A 14,008-nucleotide genomic window follows, 5' to 3' on the forward strand; every position below is an offset into this window, starting at 1 on the left:
GGTATTACCTTCAGCCCCCTTGCAAACACATGACACCTTTATCTCTTCCCTAGCCAGGCAGAACTGCCCACTTGCTTCTCCCCACCTGCCATCAATCTGCCTCCAGGTTGGTCCAGGACCAGAGAGAATTTAGAATGGCATCCTCAGGCAAAGAAATACGGAGGCAATTCTCTCTTGGTTTTGTTTTGGTTTTTAATTGTTTATTTTTTCCAATAAGGACAACTATCTTCCTTAAAATCAGCTGCACCGCTCCTCCCTAAAATGGTTTTCAACCTGTGGCAATCAGTGCATAATTTTTTCAAGCTACCCTAGAAAGACAGCACACCGAGACAGAAGCATCCACATGTCGCAAGACAACCAGAAACAAAGATGCTTGAAGCATGAGAGAAAAATGAGAAAGTAAGAAAATAGCTTTTAAAATCACCCCTGCTGGAAAGTACCGCACCCCTGGCACATGATTGCGTTCCTACCTGCAAAGCTGCCAAGCTGCCGTCTCCGTGCTCTGAACAGACTGCTTCCCATCGAAATCAAGGTTAAACTTCTGGGGGCAGGGAGTTATAAAATTAGCAGGATTACCATCTGAAACAGAGATCCAATTTAGAAAGAGGCCTGCTATCTGAACAGTTTCATTCACAGATATATATATCTCTCTATCTTTTTCAGATACAGGTTTCCCACACAGCCCAAAGAACACATGGAACACCTGCATCCACTCTCAAATAGGCATTAACTATAATGTCATATTTAGCTTAAACTGAAAGTTAGAATTCTTCATATCTAGAATTACAGAACATTTTCTTGAACAGTTAAGAGTTATAAAGAAAATGTAATCCTTGTTTATAAGAGGCCAGTTACAATTTCAGGGTTGGTTGTTTTTTTTTTTTTTTGGAAACAGATGAAACACATACTTAAATACTGAAAAGTAACAGCAAAAGGAGTAGTACTGAAGCTTGGCTGGCAATTTGGGAATTGAGCCTAGAGATTATCTTCCAGGAAGGTTACTGTTCTGTGTCCCCTGCTCCTGTTTTGTGTTTTAAACTTAAGGACAAAGTACTAAAGTGTGCCTTGACAATTCCTCCAATGTTACAAACCTTTTCAGTAAGATGCAAATATAACATTCCTTTGTCCAGGACATGCAGTTCTCAGATTAAAACCTCTCTGAACTGGCACCAGCAAACTTGTTCAGCTAACATTTATACTTATTTTGTTAGCACAAAACCCACAACCATCCACTACAAGGGAAGAAAAAAAAAAAAGCCAGAAGCACCAAATAATTTGCTTACCATTAGTTACCATAGCTGTTTTTATTAAAGCTTTTAACATTTATCAGAATACTGGGTCAGGGAAAAGCAAAAGGGAGAATAACTTAAAAAAATCCAAAACACAAACACACTGCCTTGCTGGGAAAAGCCTCACTGTTTAGAAAAATTTACCAACAGCAGAGTAGGAGCTTCCTGAAATAAGTGTTGTAGCATTTAAGTTATCTGCAGGAGGACACGATGAATCCTCGTAGTCTCAGAAAAGTTTTCAGTGTTGTTGAACAGTCCTTCAAAGTGAACATCATAAGAAAAACAAGCAACCATTTTTTACATTTATTTCCGTTCCCCCTTTCCCCAGAAACATGACTTTCCAGAAAACTCCTTACTATGACTTCACAAGTTCTCAGACCTTGCAAAGGTCAAGGACAACTCCTGTAAAGGCACACACCACTCCAGAGTTCAATTTTGCACAGATGATTAATTGTCAAATTACTATGCCAGAATCCCAATGTTTAAATGATGTTTCGATGAAAAGGCAGGGTTTTCCTACTGATCACTTCTTGCTATTAAGCCTGACAATCAGACTCACTCAAGAATTTCCCAATATGCTGATCATTAGGAAATGTGTTGTGGAGGGATTCCCCATGTACTTGTCATGTTTATTATCTCTTCCCTAGCCAGCTGCATCTGCCTAAGGAAATCCACGTAGCCCAACATGACAATTTTATCTTGGTATCCAAAAAGAAAGTTCCAATCCATAAGCCAGTAGTGGTAAATAAATAAAGCAATAGTTACTACATAATTCATCCCCAACTCCCACACTGCTAGTGGTCACAGGCTGAAAAACCTTAGCTGACCGTAATTAAAAGAAAAATAGGAATATACATAAAACCAGCTGTCTTAGACAGCATTTTTATTAAAAATGGATACACAGAGACATAGCAGCATTTACAATAAAGAGGTTTTAAAAAGGCATCAAGTTGTAAGCCAACCATTTGAAAAAGAGGCTTTGAAATGTTGTCTTCCACAGCACTTTTTACCCATTTGTCAACAGCGGACAGTATGACTGCGGATTATCCAAAGGACAAACAGGCACAGTAACTAACCTAAACTTCAAGCCCTTTTTCTGAACAGTTGATCACATCAAGCATCACCCTCCATAGCAGCATTTGGAGCACTCTTCGGTGTTCTTTTAAGTGGCTGGTGTACTTGATCCATTTCTTTAAAAATACTTTAATGTTCAATAAAAATATTTCAAATAGAAAAATTCTTCTGTCACGAAAAAAGTAAGTTTTCCTTTTCAGATTCCATAAAAGCTTATGAACTTCACTGGCAGCATTTCCATAATGGAGCAGGAGTTAGAACCAGCAGAACAGGCACTTCAGCAAAACTGTCTGTCAACAGTTTCTAAAGTCATATTGGCTTCAGTCCAGAAGACTGTTTCTTACTACTCTGTGGTGGTGTAAGGACACCAGTTGGGAAAGGTGAAGTCCTATTTTGCTCAGCCAACATGGCTTGTTTTGCTTGAGCTTTGTCCTGAAAGCATAGGAAAAGGAGAAGAAAACAATCTCTTTACTTTGATCTGTTGCATAGATGTACCAATGTAATTCAGTGTTCTATAACTTGATAGATTGCCGATATAGAAATACATCTCTGTATCCAACTCCCCAGCAGTAACTGATAAATCATGCAGTACACAATAGTTAGTGAACTCCAAGAGATCAGTATTAACTTTTGGGATCTGATGATCAGCATTATGGTACTTGTATCTTCAAGTCAGCAAAACTCAGAAGCAACTGAAGAGGAAGAGCTGTAACTTCTATTGCAATTAAACCACCTAAATAAATAGAACACACCCACCCACCCCCAACAGCTTAGATGAACTACAATTTGTTGGACAAGATTTTGATCCTTTGCATGTTTCTCATGCTAAAAACCACTCTTGCTCAACTTCTTGTCAACCCCCACTGTAACATAACAGTCCCATAAGATCACTCAAGTGATCAGTCTTCACTTTCTTTTTTACCAGACAAGGTTGTATTACCTGTATTTCCTATACAGAGAGGTCTAACATAAGGTATTTGAAGTATCCCAAAGGGTAGAGATATGCTTCTGATTTCTTGAGTAATTATTTGCTGTTTGAGATGAGAGGCTTAAGTCACAATCACCTCAAACTAAATACTGAATAAGTCAGGCCCAAGACAAGGCTGTCCCAAGAACTTTACACCTTTTATCATCTGAATATACTCAGTCGCACTCTGATAATGCTTCGCTTAAGTTTACTGCATGTTCTAACCAAAGAAACAAGACTTCAGAGATTTTACAGACAGACGTGTCTTCATTAGGCACATACGTACCAGCAAATCCAAGCTGTTTATGTGCGTCTGTATATTGTGCAAGTCTTCAGGAGCTATACCTCTAAAGTGTTTGAGTTTGGAGCTTCCTACTTCCCTTATAGCCATTGCAAATGGAACCATCCATTTTACACATTCCTCTATCTCACACCATTCATAACCTGCAAGACAAGACATATGCTTATCTGCCTGAATGAAGACTTCACATTTGTAAACACATTAAACTTAGTTTATAAATGCCAATACCTGAAACTTTCTGCATCAACTCAGATGAGGAGAAGTGATACAAAGCAGAAGCTGCAAGTACTCCATATGTATATTCCAAGCAGCCAATATCCAGCACACAGAGATCCAAGAGCTACAAGACAACAGATGTTTCCGTCACAAGAATACTTTTTTCCAGGTGAAATAGCATTTGAGGAGAGAAAACAGTCTTACCTCTGCTATTTGTACAAATATTTGCTGTGGATATTGTGGCAGCAATACCTCATAAAGCTCATTTAAATATGCAACTTGCATGTAAATGTTCAGCCACGATATAACAGTCAGTGGATTTAAGTTCCAATTAAGAGCCTGCAAGAGTAGACATGCATGAGACTTCAGTATTAATAAAAAGTTCTTAACTTAAACGATGCAACTTTAGTTACTCCAAGTCAGAAGCTGGAATTCCAGTTGGTCAAGGCATCCTTGAAACAAGCAAGTCTAATCCTATCCCTCTTCCTGCTGATAAAGTGGGGGAACAATTCATTTTGTAATGGTGGATGCTTTAATTCACTTGTTACCTAGAGAACACTGTTTTCTAATTAGAAAGAGAAATTGTGCCGCTGAGCAGCACGTAAGATTTAACTGAGGCTCTCTGCTTTGAGTCCGATTATGCTGTATGTTTTTAAAAACTGAAGTAGAACCGAGTCCACTTTGAAATACTACCTTCATAATGATCAATTCCATACTGAGGATTTCGTCTTCTGTACAAGCTCCATCTGTAACATAGGCAAACTGGTGCAACTTTGGTGGGTAAATTTCCTGAAAGATACAAGATCAAATATTTAATTTGTGGAAGAGGTTGTAACTAGTCTCACAGGCTTAAAAAAACAAAACAAACTACAACTCACCACTACCTCAGCATTTCAAAATAGAAGGGAAAAGAAAAAGAACCAACTCCCCCTATCCTAACTCATGGTGTTATCCTCTGCCTTTAATATACACAAGTTTCTTTTTCAATCTTCCTGCTCATAGCCTTCGCCTTTCACTTTTGATAGATCAGTACAACATGCATTATGTTTGACTACAGCAGCACTAAGATGGTACCATAATTTGACATCAAGATTTTTTTATACGTCCTAAAGAAAAGGCCTTTTATCCCTTGCTTGAGAAGAACAGATTGAAGAATAATAGCCCTCAAACAGTAAGAACTTAAAAAGCACTATGTACTTTAATAGTTCAATTTGTTCCAGTAAATAAAGAATAGCTCAGACTATCATCCAGTAGGGACTCCACTGACAACAGAATTGCAACAAGTGGTCTCTGTGTAAAACAGCCAGTGAAACACTCATTTGGCAACTGCAATTAAAGTTTAGATTTATTCTAGCACCAAAAACACTTATCTTTTTAAAATTAAAAATATACACTGTGATGTTAGCTAGTCTTAATTTTAGCCACTTCTAAAAAAACCTACCCAAAAACAGAAAAAGGAGGAATTTTGAAGAGAAAAAAGGATCTTTTTTCTGTCTCCCAGCTGAAAAGTCATAGCAAACTCCATAAAGCTTGCCAAAATGCATCTAGTGTACAGTAAGTGTGCTGCCTATCCATTCACATTTTTATGTTTAAGTAAAGCTAGAGATACTTACCTCAAGCTTTGCTGCTATGAATAAAGAAGAGATACCAATAAGCTGCAATAGTGTTTTTACAACATTCTGTTGTGTTGCCATAAACCGATCAAAGAAATCTTGTGCTAAATAAAAAGTTTCTCTATGAAGCTTGTAGACTTCACAAACCTGGAGAGACATCAGAGATTACAAAGGTCAAGAACAGTGTTATAGAGTCAAAACCAGATGCTACAGATGTATGCAAAAAAAAAAAAGAGCCAGACATAAAATTCATATTGGCTTTCTGCTTCACTGCTATTGTGAAAGTAACATGTTAACTAAGAGCATGAGTTAAACAGTTTCCTTTGACACAAGATGACTGCCACTATAGTAACAATTTCCCCACCCCCCCAAAAAAAAAAAAAAAAAAAAAAAAGAGATCAGAGTAAAAACCCTTTTAGGAAACTTTTAGGAAATGCAAGCACATGTTCTAACAACGTCAGAACATCAGTTCCTCATTTTTGCAAAGATGCATTATTCCAACACCTTAAAATAGAAAATTCTCACAAATACTTTAAAATTAAGAACAGACACTATGCCACCAAGTCATCCAAAGAGCAAAAAAACCTCACATACAAGATGACAGCTTGTAGTACATTCTACATGCCAATTACAGAGAGAAGTTTTGAGATGCATTTGATCTCTAAGCCACCACACCTTCCTTCAGTGACTTTCATAGTCATTTCTGCAGCTTTTGTCTGCAATGTGACCTTAAAAAGCTTACCCCATGGAGCTTTAGAGACAAACTGGTTATTATCCACTATCAATCTAAATGAATAACAGAATATATCGTCTGTTTGTACACCATCAACTCAATCCATTATAATTTTTTTAAGTTTGGTGCCATTCATTGACAAACTTTTTAAGATGAAGATGAGTGTTCAGTGCTAAATGGGCCACGCAAAGATCATGAAGTGTACTCATGACAGTTATTAGTACACCTCAACAAAAGCACACTTGTAATACTCACAAGCACAGCGAAGCTTACCTCCATCAGCCAGTCTAGAAGGATTGTTCTCATTTTAGGTTGCAGGAGAGGGTGCTTTTGCATATAAAGTTTATCCCTCACGTATGTCTCTTCTTTGTTTATCATGTTTTTCCACACATCTTCTCTGTTTGCCCAGCTAAGACAGATCAATATGCTTAGTCTCAAATCATAAGACCAAAGGAAGGCAGACAAGCAGTGGCAAAAAGGCACACTTACCCTAGAACTGGTAGTGGTGAAGCTCTAGTTGGCACAATACTTAGATGTATGAAGTGAGAGTAATCAACGCCAACTGGATCATCATCTTTATCTGGCGTAGGAATCAGCATATGGGCATTTTTGTGAACATTATTCCAGGATGGCTATTAAATGAAATACAAGATTTTACATTGCACCTTTCTAAATAATCATTTTATCTGTAAATAGAAGACAAGACATTGGCAAGAAACTATGAAAAAACTCATTATTACCTCTTTTAACTGCACAGCATCACAGAATCATTGAGATGGGAAGGGACCTCTGCGGGTTGTTTTGTCTAAGCCCCCTGCTTAAGCAGGGCCACCTGGAGCCAGTTGCCCAGGTCCATGTCCAGATGGCTTTTCAGTATCTTTAAGAATGGAGACTCCACAACCTCACTGGGCAACATGTGTCACTGCTTGGTCACCCTCACACTAAAAAAGCATTTCCTAATGTTGAGATCGACCCTCCTATGCTTCAGTTTGTGCCCATTGCATCTTGTCACATCACTGAAAAGAGCCTGGCTCCATTTTCTTCACATCCTCCCTCCAGACATTTCTACACAATTGACACAATCTCCTCAAGCTTTCTTTTCTCCAGGCTAAACAGACCCTGCTTACAGGAGAGATGCTCTGGTCCCTTAACCATCTTAGTGGACCTTTGATGGACTCTTTCCAGTCTTTTCAAGTGTCTCTTGTACTGGGAAACCCAGAACTGGACACAGCAGTTGAGGTATGGCCCCTAGTGCTTAGTAGAAGGGTGTCTACTGGGAAAATAAATAAGCAACAAAGTTTGCAGCTAAAGCCAAAGAACGTTTACCCTGTTCTCCTTTTGAAGGAACACAACTGTTTCATGTAAGAATATCCAAGTCAGGGTCTCCTATTGTCACGTTGCATTTTGGTTTTACCAAGATATGCTTGTCTTCAGGTACAGAATAATCAGACAGAACTTTAAAGCCCAAATACAGTATCAGGATTTTGGGTAAGGAATATGTAGAAGGAACACTTGAAGTCACGGTTCCATGCAAAGCACCCTTGACCATGAACATGGCAAGATAGTAGTTGAAAGAGGTTTTCTTACTCATCCATCTAGCAGTGCTAAAATGAAAATACAAAGCACTTATAATCCAATTATTTTCAGAATAAAGCAAGTGCATGTTAAGCAATTGCCACTAAACTATAAAGTTGACCATTTCATATACAGAATTTTGTCAAGGTGTGCAAACATCAGACATCTGACGTTTCATCTGTTGTATTCTTTTACTTTTATTGGACCAAAAGTTAAGTTTAGGTTTACTTTTCTCCTCCCTAATTCCGTTAAACAGTATCTTGGTGTACATTTCACACAGTTCCCCAGGAAAATACTACATTTTTATTTTGTGGTAGAATACAAACCAGCCCCATGTAATCATGCCTAAACAAATTAAAAATTGGCATTTCTGCCTAACAGTGAAGTGAAGTCAAGTCATCTCGCTGCAAAATGACCTGTTCTGCACTGCTAAAAGGGCTGAACTCCCTAACAAGATCCCTAATGTGCTTCAGAAAAAATAATCAGAAGCATCATTAGGTGCTAACAAGTAAAATGCTCTACATGAAATTTTGCCTCTTGCAAATAAGCTTCCACATCTGATTTTTGCCCTGTCCTTGCTACAAATGACATCACTTTCCAGCAAAATGGCTGCCTCCAAGCACCACCTTCAGAAACAGAAACCACTGACTTGGTGAAACAAAAAAGCACATTTCACAGTTGCCTCACGGCTAAGACTGCTTTGTACTTTGAGTTACTGACACATTGGTGGGTATTTTTTCTTCTTGGAGTTGTACGTGCAAATCTAGCAGAGCTAACATATCCAGCCATGCCACAATTTAATTTGGGTGGGGGAAGGCAAAGAGATGGAATAGTATCTTTATCTTAAAAATTAAGATTCCTTAAACTGAAAGCTTGAATGAAAGGGCCACATCAGCCTTGCTCTAAGTTAATTTTTGCCCACCATCAAAACTAGACTTTAGTCATACTTTGTCTTGCAAACAGCACAGCAAGCCCAGCTGCCAACAGCCTTTGGAGAAGTGCTGTCTTATCAGTTAATCAGCAAACCAACAGAAAAGCAGTAAGGTTATATGTAATATGTATTTAAAGGTGCCTATTACACCAGCAGCTTCTGAAGGACAAGGGATCTGCTCCACAGAGCTCTCAATCAAAGTAGATACCCCACATACTACGTGGCAGCAACAATTACTATTGATTTAAGAGATTTCACCACCTGCAATGTTCTGAAAGGAAATATCAATCAAAAGTTAAGACCCTCTTAGGTGTTTTGAGAAGTGAAAACACAGTTTTTTACTAGATAATGTTGCTCACCAAGACAACTGGGGAAAAGATGCAAGCAACAGGAAAACATACAGCTTAGTTAGAAACAAGAAGGAAACAAATGCCCAAAGCCCTCAAATGAAAGAGGCTATCGGGAAGGGAGACAGGAGTCTGAATTAGCATAGGCAAGGGAACACCATAGCTCTGGCACGGATTTTGGTTGAGGGTATGAGCATATTAACCAGACCCTTGAGTCTTTAAAGCAGATTTAGCAAGACATTCAACCAAAACTGAGAAACAAGATTAAGAAACTGCATTACATTACACTGTAACAGTAAGGAAACAGGAGCCACCGCTGAAAGAAGAAACAGTTTAAGGTGGGGAGGGTGTGAGGAAACCATGAAGAGCTTCCTCTGGGCTTGCGCAGAGCTAACCCAAAAGCAGGGAGCTGCCAAAAAGCGACAGATGTTACAGAGAATCTGTGCAGCCTAATGGAGGAAATCCTACAGTCCTGGGCTTCTGAAGCAAATAGGAGCTGAAGTAGACTGCAAGCCAGAAATCAGTGGGGAAAACTACCTCTTGAAATCTATACAGAGCCCAGCAAGAGAGCCTGGTGACACCCGCCGCTAATACCCCAGATACAGGAAGGAATAGGGACAGGTGGTCAGAGATACAGATCTCTCTCTTAGACCCGAGAGCTAGATACAGACTGGAGAAACTGAACTCAGGACGCTAGAAGGCTTGTTAGGAGAAAGGACAGAAGGCAGGTGACTGAAGTCAGTCACAGCAGTCAAGCCCATGCAGCTCCAAAGAAACCCAGGAGTTCAGAGGTGGGGTTTTTTTTAAAGCTCAGATGCTCCCATGCCTTAGATTTCTGCAGCACATAAGTCATTCAAACGTTCATTTAAATGGATCTATTGAACATCCTTCAGAGGCATACAGGCCAGACAAACTGGAAAAGGTAGTGACCACTGGTGTTACTGGCCACGCAGAGCCTTCAGTGAAGCAGCCACACCTAAGAACATAAGCTGCCAACACACTCATGCATCATGATGTGAGCTGAAAGACACCAGGTCTGGCTTCCACAGACCCAGGGCAAGGAGGGCAGCAGAGGAAAAGGTGACCTAGAACCGCATTCAAACAACAAGGCCAGCGGGTGTTCAGCATGGATATCAAAGGTAGAGGAACGGGGGTGGGACAGGCCTGTGCCTCATCCTAAAAAGCAGTGCCCTGTAACAGAGACACATCTGTATCAGCTACTGGACTGCAGCCTCAGTGTGTCCATCAGAAATAGTAAGATTAATAATTCTAGGCATTTTTCACACACAGGAAGCATTAGTTTGAAGTATAGGGGATTTTTTTTGCCATTAGATAGGGATTCCAGAATTAATAAGATAGGAGAGGGAAGAGCAACTCATGTTATTAAGTTGTTCCAATTCTTTCTGCATAGCGTCGGAGCTTCTACTACTTCTAATTTTCTGAAGAGGCTGAATATTGTCCTGCCCCAGATTAGGGCCAAGTCAAGCTCTCAGCCTGCATATAGTTTACATCCTTTACCTGTTTGTCCGAAGACTTGTAAGCTGTTACTGGGGGAGGTTCTTTTTTTTTTTTTTTTTTAAATTGGATCTTCCAAAGATAACCCTAGACTGGTCAATGAAACCTTTTTGAGGATATTTTCAAACCAGTTAGGCAAAGATTTTTGACAACAGTAAGACCAAATCCCAGAAAAATGTCTAGGGAGAAATTGATCAAAACTCTTTCCTGAGTTTACTCAGTCTTCTTTTCACCTGAAAACACTAGTTTCATCTAAAGAAACTAACTTCTAGGTTCAATTCTCCACTCTAGATGGACATAGACATGTAATTTCTATTACGGTTGCACGGATGACTCCAGTTAAATGAATTTTGTTTTACAGGGAGCCTCAGAACTGTATCTGTCCACAGAAAGCCACCAGAATTAATATGAGAATTGCTAGCAGAATTACAGCAGTGCCAGTTCTCTGAAATCAAACACAGAATTTATGCAATATTCTGCTGTCACAAACCTGATGATATAGCCACCCTTTCATCACATAAAAGGTAATGGCATCCTAATTAAGAACTCAGGCCTTATGTTCAACAGAAGCAAACTAATGAATTGACTATGAAGATGCCGTAAAGTGGGATGAGACTATATTTTGCCTTGTGTATAAACTAGTGTCAGTAAACAATTTATTTAATGTAGAAGTCATGTGGTATAGGCTGCAGTGGATTTATAGCTACTTGCATTTTAGAATTGTTGTGCCTCAACAGAATAACTATCTCACTGGCTATCATACAAGCCTGCTATACTGCTGCTGGAACCGTAAACATAATCTCATTAGTGGCCCATGGCAATTTATATCAGAGAATAGCTTGTGTCACACCATAGACTGAAGAGCTGCTGCTGTGCAGCCAAATGTTAGCTTTTTTAACCAGATCTGTAACAATCTGGCTACTTTGTCACAACAAAAACCCTTCCCTATGTAGGGAGGGATACACAGGTACCCATTTTAATTATGGTTCACAGAATCAAAGGGCCAAATCCTACCAGTATCCTAAGCTTAAACGGAAAGATTCCCAAGCACATATTTCGGATGCCTACTGCCAGTTACCTAAATCTTAACTTATGTATCATTCCTGAAGTAACACTGAATGGCTATCAGGCCAGGAACACAAACAAGAACACAAAATGGGATTGTCTTTACTTTCAAAGTTGAAGGTCAACGTACACAAAATATATTTGAAGTTTCTTTCCAGTGCCTTTCTGGAAGGAGGTCAAATTGAGTCCCTGTTGAGGGTTTTTTAACAATACCCTATTATTATGCAACAAACATGCATAAGAAGCCCTCGCTCAGCTCAAAGAGAATGAATCTTTTGGTGAAGGAGAAAGCACTGGTGAAGGACAGGCAGCTCTTCCTTGTCAGAAGTGAGAAATTAGTTTAATATACTGCACAAAAGAAAGACAGAAGGGAAGGAGAGATCCCCTCATTAAATGCTCACCATTTGAGCCCTGCTTAATATGTTGACTGATAACTAGTATACGCAGTTGCAACAAGCAGAGGCCATTCCAAACAATGATGCCCATCTGTTATGGTAGCACTTTAGTCTTAGAACTTCCAGCTGCCACTTCTGGTTAGATGTGCCACATTATGCATAGCCTTGCTTACTAAATGAGTATGGTCTGTACTCCCTGATCATGACTTTTGCAGCTTAAGTATCACCCTGCCTGTGCATTAATGGGCTGAAGTCCTAGTGACAGTGACTGAGCGAGCATGTGTGCGTGCATGCAGAAAGAAAGGGGAATAAACCTATTTCAAAAACCAGGCTACTCTGCTTTATTTAGAGTGGGCACCTCAATGTACAAAAGCATCACGCTTCCAATACCATGCATCAATGTAGCAGCCAACATAGATACCAACATCTTAGTTTTGAAGATTACAGAACGGGAACCAAGGGAGCTAGAAGACACAACTAAAGCTACTTTTCACTTCATAACTCAGATAAACGTCTCACAGACAACTGGCAACGGTCACCACCAACCTCCACCGTAGGCCTGATTTCCACAGGTAACTTTACAGAAACTATCCCTTTGCTCTGTGGAGAAATGAAGCCTATTTCGCTACCCTGTTAACATCTAGTATAAACTTCAAAGTTCTAATCAGAAACTCCTTACAGTTAGTGCGATAATGACCCGTGCCAACGGGAACGGAGGCAACGATGGAAGGAAAGTGGGATCCTTCCTTTTTGCCAGGTGACATGCAAGTAGAGATACAGCTGCAAAGAGAGCCAACTCGAGACCACCCTGCTCACATGCTCAAGTGTTTTGTGCTTCGGCCTGCAAGGTACGGCACGTAAGCACGTGACTGTGCTCTTGCAACTCTCTAGAGAGGTCAATGCAGAGTCCCACTGTGCAGGCCTGCACAGATATTAAGGCTTTTGTAAGGTGCCCCCCTGCAATCCCAGGACAGCCGAAGAGCCTTAAGTATTAGTGTAATGTTTTAGACCAGCACAGGCCTCATCTCTTGCAAAGACTCCACAGCAACCTGTATGAACGGACGTGTCTGGCACGCCTCACCAGCCAGGGCTGATAGTCCCCCTCGCCCATTGCTACACCGCACATGGCAGCGGTGCACGTCGCACCACGCTCGCAGTAACAAGGTACTGCACAAGTGACAGGGTGAAGTGAGATTGCAGGAGGACACGCTAAAGCCAGATCCGTTACCTGGGTTTCATACTGCTTTTTCCTGGTCATCTCCATTTTGGCGACCTCTTCATCAGGATCCTGCAAGAACTACAGAAAGCAGCAAATAATTCCAGGAGCACAGACTGCAGGGCGAGGGGCCGGGGTCCCCCGGGAGCGAAGCCCCACTGCGGCCCGCCTGCCACATGGCCCCCAGCCCCCCACAAAAGGAGGCGAGGGCCCGCAGGCCGGGGCGGGCACCCGGGTGGGGCAGCAGGGCCGGGCCCGCACTCACCGTGGCCACATCAGCTTTCCTCTTGCGGGTCCGCATGGCGCCCTCCGCGCCCCCGTCCCCTCTGGCGGGCGCCTTCTCCTCCGCGCAGTCGCTGCCAAGAGAGGGGAAGCTGGGGGAGCCCGGCCGGCGCGGAGCCTCCGCGGGGGCGCCCGGCGGAGACCTCGGCCTGCAGGGCCCGGCACACGGCGGGGCGGACAGACTCACCTCTCCCGGCGCATGGTGCCCGCCTGGGCCGGGCCGAGCGCGGCGCCGTGCGGGGAGCGGCCGAGCAGGCCCGGGCCCCAGCCCCCACAAAGGGCGGCGGAGGCGCGGGCACACGGCGCGGAAAGGGCGGCCGCAGCCCCGGCCCGGCCCGGCGGCTCCCCCCGCCCCGCGGCCAGGCACCCCGGGAGGCGGCACGGGTGCCCGCCGGCCCCCGCCCGAGCACTCGCCGGCCGCCCCGGCCCTTCCCGGCGGCGAGGGGGGTGAGGGCGGGCGGGCGCCCGGCGGCGCTAGCGGGGCGCGGG

The 14,008-nt window shown here is 42.1% G+C and overlaps 1 protein-coding gene across 1 annotated transcript; it reads right to left on the reverse strand.

Moving 5' to 3' along the window:
- Window positions 1–1,274: 1,274 nt before the first annotated feature.
- Window positions 1,275–13,890, reverse strand: CCNE1 (cyclin E1). Its single transcript, XM_040615469.1, has 11 exons — window positions 13,707–13,890; window positions 13,503–13,593; window positions 13,250–13,318; window positions 6,683–6,825; window positions 6,467–6,602; window positions 5,461–5,607; window positions 4,541–4,636; window positions 4,052–4,186; window positions 3,860–3,971; window positions 3,617–3,774; window positions 1,275–2,795 (listed from the first exon to the last, which is right to left on the reverse strand). The coding sequence occupies exons 1-11, from the start codon at window positions 13,718–13,720 to the stop codon at window positions 2,673–2,675; spliced, it is 1,224 nt and encodes a 407-aa protein (XP_040471403.1). The 5' UTR covers window positions 13,721–13,890; the 3' UTR covers window positions 1,275–2,672.
- Window positions 13,891–14,008: the final 118 nt, after the last annotated feature.

Source organism: Falco naumanni, chromosome 15 (assembly GCF_017639655.2).
Source record: "Falco naumanni isolate bFalNau1 chromosome 15, bFalNau1.pat, whole genome shotgun sequence".
NCBI lineage: Eukaryota > Metazoa > Chordata > Aves > Falconiformes > Falconidae > Falco > Falco naumanni.

Excerpts from the sequence above, each read along its gene's own strand:
- CCNE1 (XM_040615469.1), bottom strand. Across the intron at positions 13,319-13,502 it reads GGAAAGCTGATGTGGCCACG|TTCTTGCAGGATCCTGATGA; the intron begins GTGAGTGCGGGC and ends TGCTTTCTGTAG. Across the intron at positions 2,796-3,616 it reads TAAACAGCTTGGATTTGCTG|GACAAAGCTCAAGCAAAACA; the intron begins GTACGTATGTGC and ends CTATGCTTTCAG.